The following is a 3,104-nucleotide window of genomic DNA, read 5'->3' as shown; positions in this document are numbered from 1 at the left end:
GCAATAAAATGACAGTTTCTCTTTGCGGCAAAATAAACACTAATATAAGCAGTTTATGCAGATATTCATACTCTGGATTCCGAAGGTCAACCGTATAGTACGGATCCTTAATACTGGGGTGCCTAACATCTTCCCCAGGAATCACCAGAACCCTTATTTAGAATTCTGGATTACGAAGGTTTTTGTCATGACGTTTAAATAAACCCTTCGACCTGATTTTCCTAATTTCCTAAAAATTAGGTGACGATTCTTTTCAAATAAAGTCCAACGAATTTGTAGTAGCCTTCACGCCCTAAACCCGTGCGAAAGTGAACCGCGACACCCTTATCTTCAGCAAAAGAGCTCACAGATGCCCTTATCTCTAATTCCTCTGTTTAGCACCAGAAACAGCCACGTGGCTGAATAATACCAAACCCTTTCTTAATCAACGCCTGTTTTTCTTTCCCAAGTTTCTGCCGTCCCTTCTTGACCACTTTGTAGTATTCTATGGAAGTTCATTTTTTGCCATTAATAGTATAGACTGGGTCATTTTTTATACATTGATATAAAGTCTTCCCGTTTACTTTTATTTGTCTAGTATTCTAAAAATAAATTTTCACTTTTAATTATCAAGAGAAGATAATTTTTTTCCTTGTTTTACTCATAGTATTAAATACTCAGTTAAAATAATTTTCAAATCCAATGAAAATAGCACCAATTAATATGGGTACATTGGTAAATTATGGACTTCATTTATTATTTCTTAAGGGGCGTACAAAGTCAAAAGTGGACAAAAAATAGTGAACGGAGGGAGTACTTGATTGTATTTTGTCTACCCTTCATATCATTTCTTGGATGACTTTGATGTCCATGTTTAAAGTCAGTCCACTCTAATACAATCCAAACACAAATTTCCTCCAAAAGAGGAGAACTTTAACAAAACTCCGCCCTGTTAACTTCTAACTTGTAACCAAAACACACTCCCCATGAACATTTCAAATCTATTGATGATCAGTGTTACAACAACACTTGCACTTGTCTCAGTAATTTTGGCCTTCGACTCCGAAAATGTATGGAAACCACCTCCTATACCAGGCTCCAAAAATCTCCTCCCAGAATCCGAAATCATCCAATTGAAAGGAGCAATTGGACCAGAAAGCATTGCTTTCGATCGAAATGGTGAAGGCCCATACACAGGAGTTGCCGATGGCCGAATTCTCAAGTGGCAAGGTCAATATTGGGCTGATTTTGCGGTCACTTCTTCCCAAAGGAAAAATTGTAGCCGGCCTTTTGCTCCTGAAATGGAGCATGTATGTGGGAGGCCGTTGGGCTTACGATTCGATACTAAAACTGGTGACCTATATATTGCTGATGCTTATTTAGGACTTCAAGTTGTTGGACCAACAGGAGGACTAGCTACTCCATTAGTCCAAAAATTCGAAGGTAAGCCTCTCATCTTCACAAATGATATGGACATTGACGATCATGATGATGTGATTTACTTCACGGAGACAAGCACAAAGTACCAACGCAGACAATTTTTGGCCTCTCTTTTAAGTGGAGACAGGACTGGCAGGCTAATGAAATATGCTAAATCAACCAAAAAAGTAACAGTTGTATTAGGAGGTCTTGCTTTTGCAAATGGTGTAGCTTTAAGTAAAGACCGGTCCTTTGTGTTAGTGGCTGAAACATCTAGTTGTAGAATTGTGAGGTATTGGCTGAAAGGCCCTTACGAGGGAAAACATGATACATTTGCTGAGTTGCCTGGATTTCCCGACAACATTAGAATAAATTCGAGAGGGGAATTTTGGGTCGCTCTGCATGCAAAAAGATCAGTATTTGCACAATTGAGTATTTCAGATTTAGAGCTGGGAAAGGCATTGTTGAATCTCCCGTTCACCACGCAGCAACTGGACGACTTGCTAGGCGGAGGGCAGCCACATGCTACTGCAATCAAGCTAAGCGAGAAGGGGCGAGTTTTGGAGGTTTTAGAAGATATTGAAGGCAAGACATTGAGGTCTATCAGTGTAGTTGAGGAGAAATATGGTAAGTTGTGGATCGGTTCTGTTATGATGCCTTTTTTGGGAGTTTATGGATTATGAGTTAAAGTTATATATAAGTAAGGTACGTTTTACACCGTTAGGTCATCCAAATATTTACAAGGCAAAGATATATCTAAACAAAAGAATATATCAACTACCTAGACACTGCTTTACTAGTAATTTAAGTTAAATCCAAGCCAAGCAATGTCAGTTTCAAACTTCTAACATGATGATTTCACCAATGTTGATACTTAGCTAAATGTTCCTTCTTTTTCCCTTGTAGTGGTTCAGTAAGGAATGGCGTTCTTATAGCTGCAAAGTTACCTTTAGTTGTAGTATATTTTTTCAAACAAACGAATCTTCAACAAAATCGGCGGTTTGATGGTTGTATACTTGTGTTGATACTTTCAGAGAGAAAATAATTGATTTGTTTGACCAAGTAAAATGGAAAGAGACATAAATTGTGAGAATGAACTTTTGTTCAAATCTGGAAGTCACTTATAGATTATGAAAATAAGTACAGGAAATGGTGGAAAAAGGAAACCATAAGGGAGAATCTTGGATTTTTGGTCTCGCTTATTACTTTTTTTTTTATTTTAAAAAACGACCTATGTTATCCATCGAGCATAATTCTAGTTGTAATGTGAGCATAAATTACTTCTGCCTATGAGGCAAGAGTTTGGGACATTTTAGGACGTTACAAAAAGTAAAAATAGTGTAATGTGTTACCTATCGATATGAATTTCTTGTTAATAATTGAGCAACACATACAATTTTTGCTTATGAGGCAGAATTTGCGGTCAAGTGATCAGGTTCACTATATTGATATTTCCTGAACTCTTGCCCCATAGGCCGAACGTACTTTGTGCCCAAAATTTGTGCCCAATGAGCAACAAAGTGTTTATCTGAGGAAAAAATTGCTAAACGAGGCCAAAAGTTCAACATCATCCCTTGTGAAGGCCGTTCTTGCAAATCACCCAAATATGTACACAGGATGATCCAGAGAAAAGCTAGAAAATTATACTTAATAACCTTGAAAATTGATGGTCTTGAACTTTTGAATCCGTTTGACCCATGAACTCA

The 3,104-nt window shown here is 37.5% G+C and overlaps 1 protein-coding gene across 1 annotated transcript; it reads left to right on the top strand.

The window, feature by feature from the left end:
* The first annotated feature begins 817 nt into the window (after positions 1 to 817).
* LOC132618936 (protein STRICTOSIDINE SYNTHASE-LIKE 10-like) lies at positions 818 to 2,525 on the top strand. Its single transcript, XM_060333922.1, has one exon. The coding sequence runs from the start codon at positions 966 to 968 to the stop codon at positions 2,079 to 2,081; it is 1,116 nt and encodes a 371-aa protein (XP_060189905.1). The 5' UTR covers positions 818 to 965; the 3' UTR covers positions 2,082 to 2,525.
* Positions 2,526 to 3,104: the final 579 nt, after the last annotated feature.

This window comes from Lycium barbarum, chromosome 11 (assembly GCF_019175385.1).
Source record: "Lycium barbarum isolate Lr01 chromosome 11, ASM1917538v2, whole genome shotgun sequence".
NCBI lineage: Eukaryota > Viridiplantae > Streptophyta > Magnoliopsida > Solanales > Solanaceae > Lycium > Lycium barbarum.
The sequence above is the reverse complement of the archived record's forward strand: the minus strand, read 5'-3'. Positions and strand labels throughout refer to the sequence as shown.

Bases quoted from the DNA above. Each gene is read 5' to 3' on its own strand.
- LOC132618936 (XM_060333922.1), top strand. From the start codon at position 966: ATGAACATTTCAAATCTATTGATGATCAGTGTTACAACAACACTTGCA.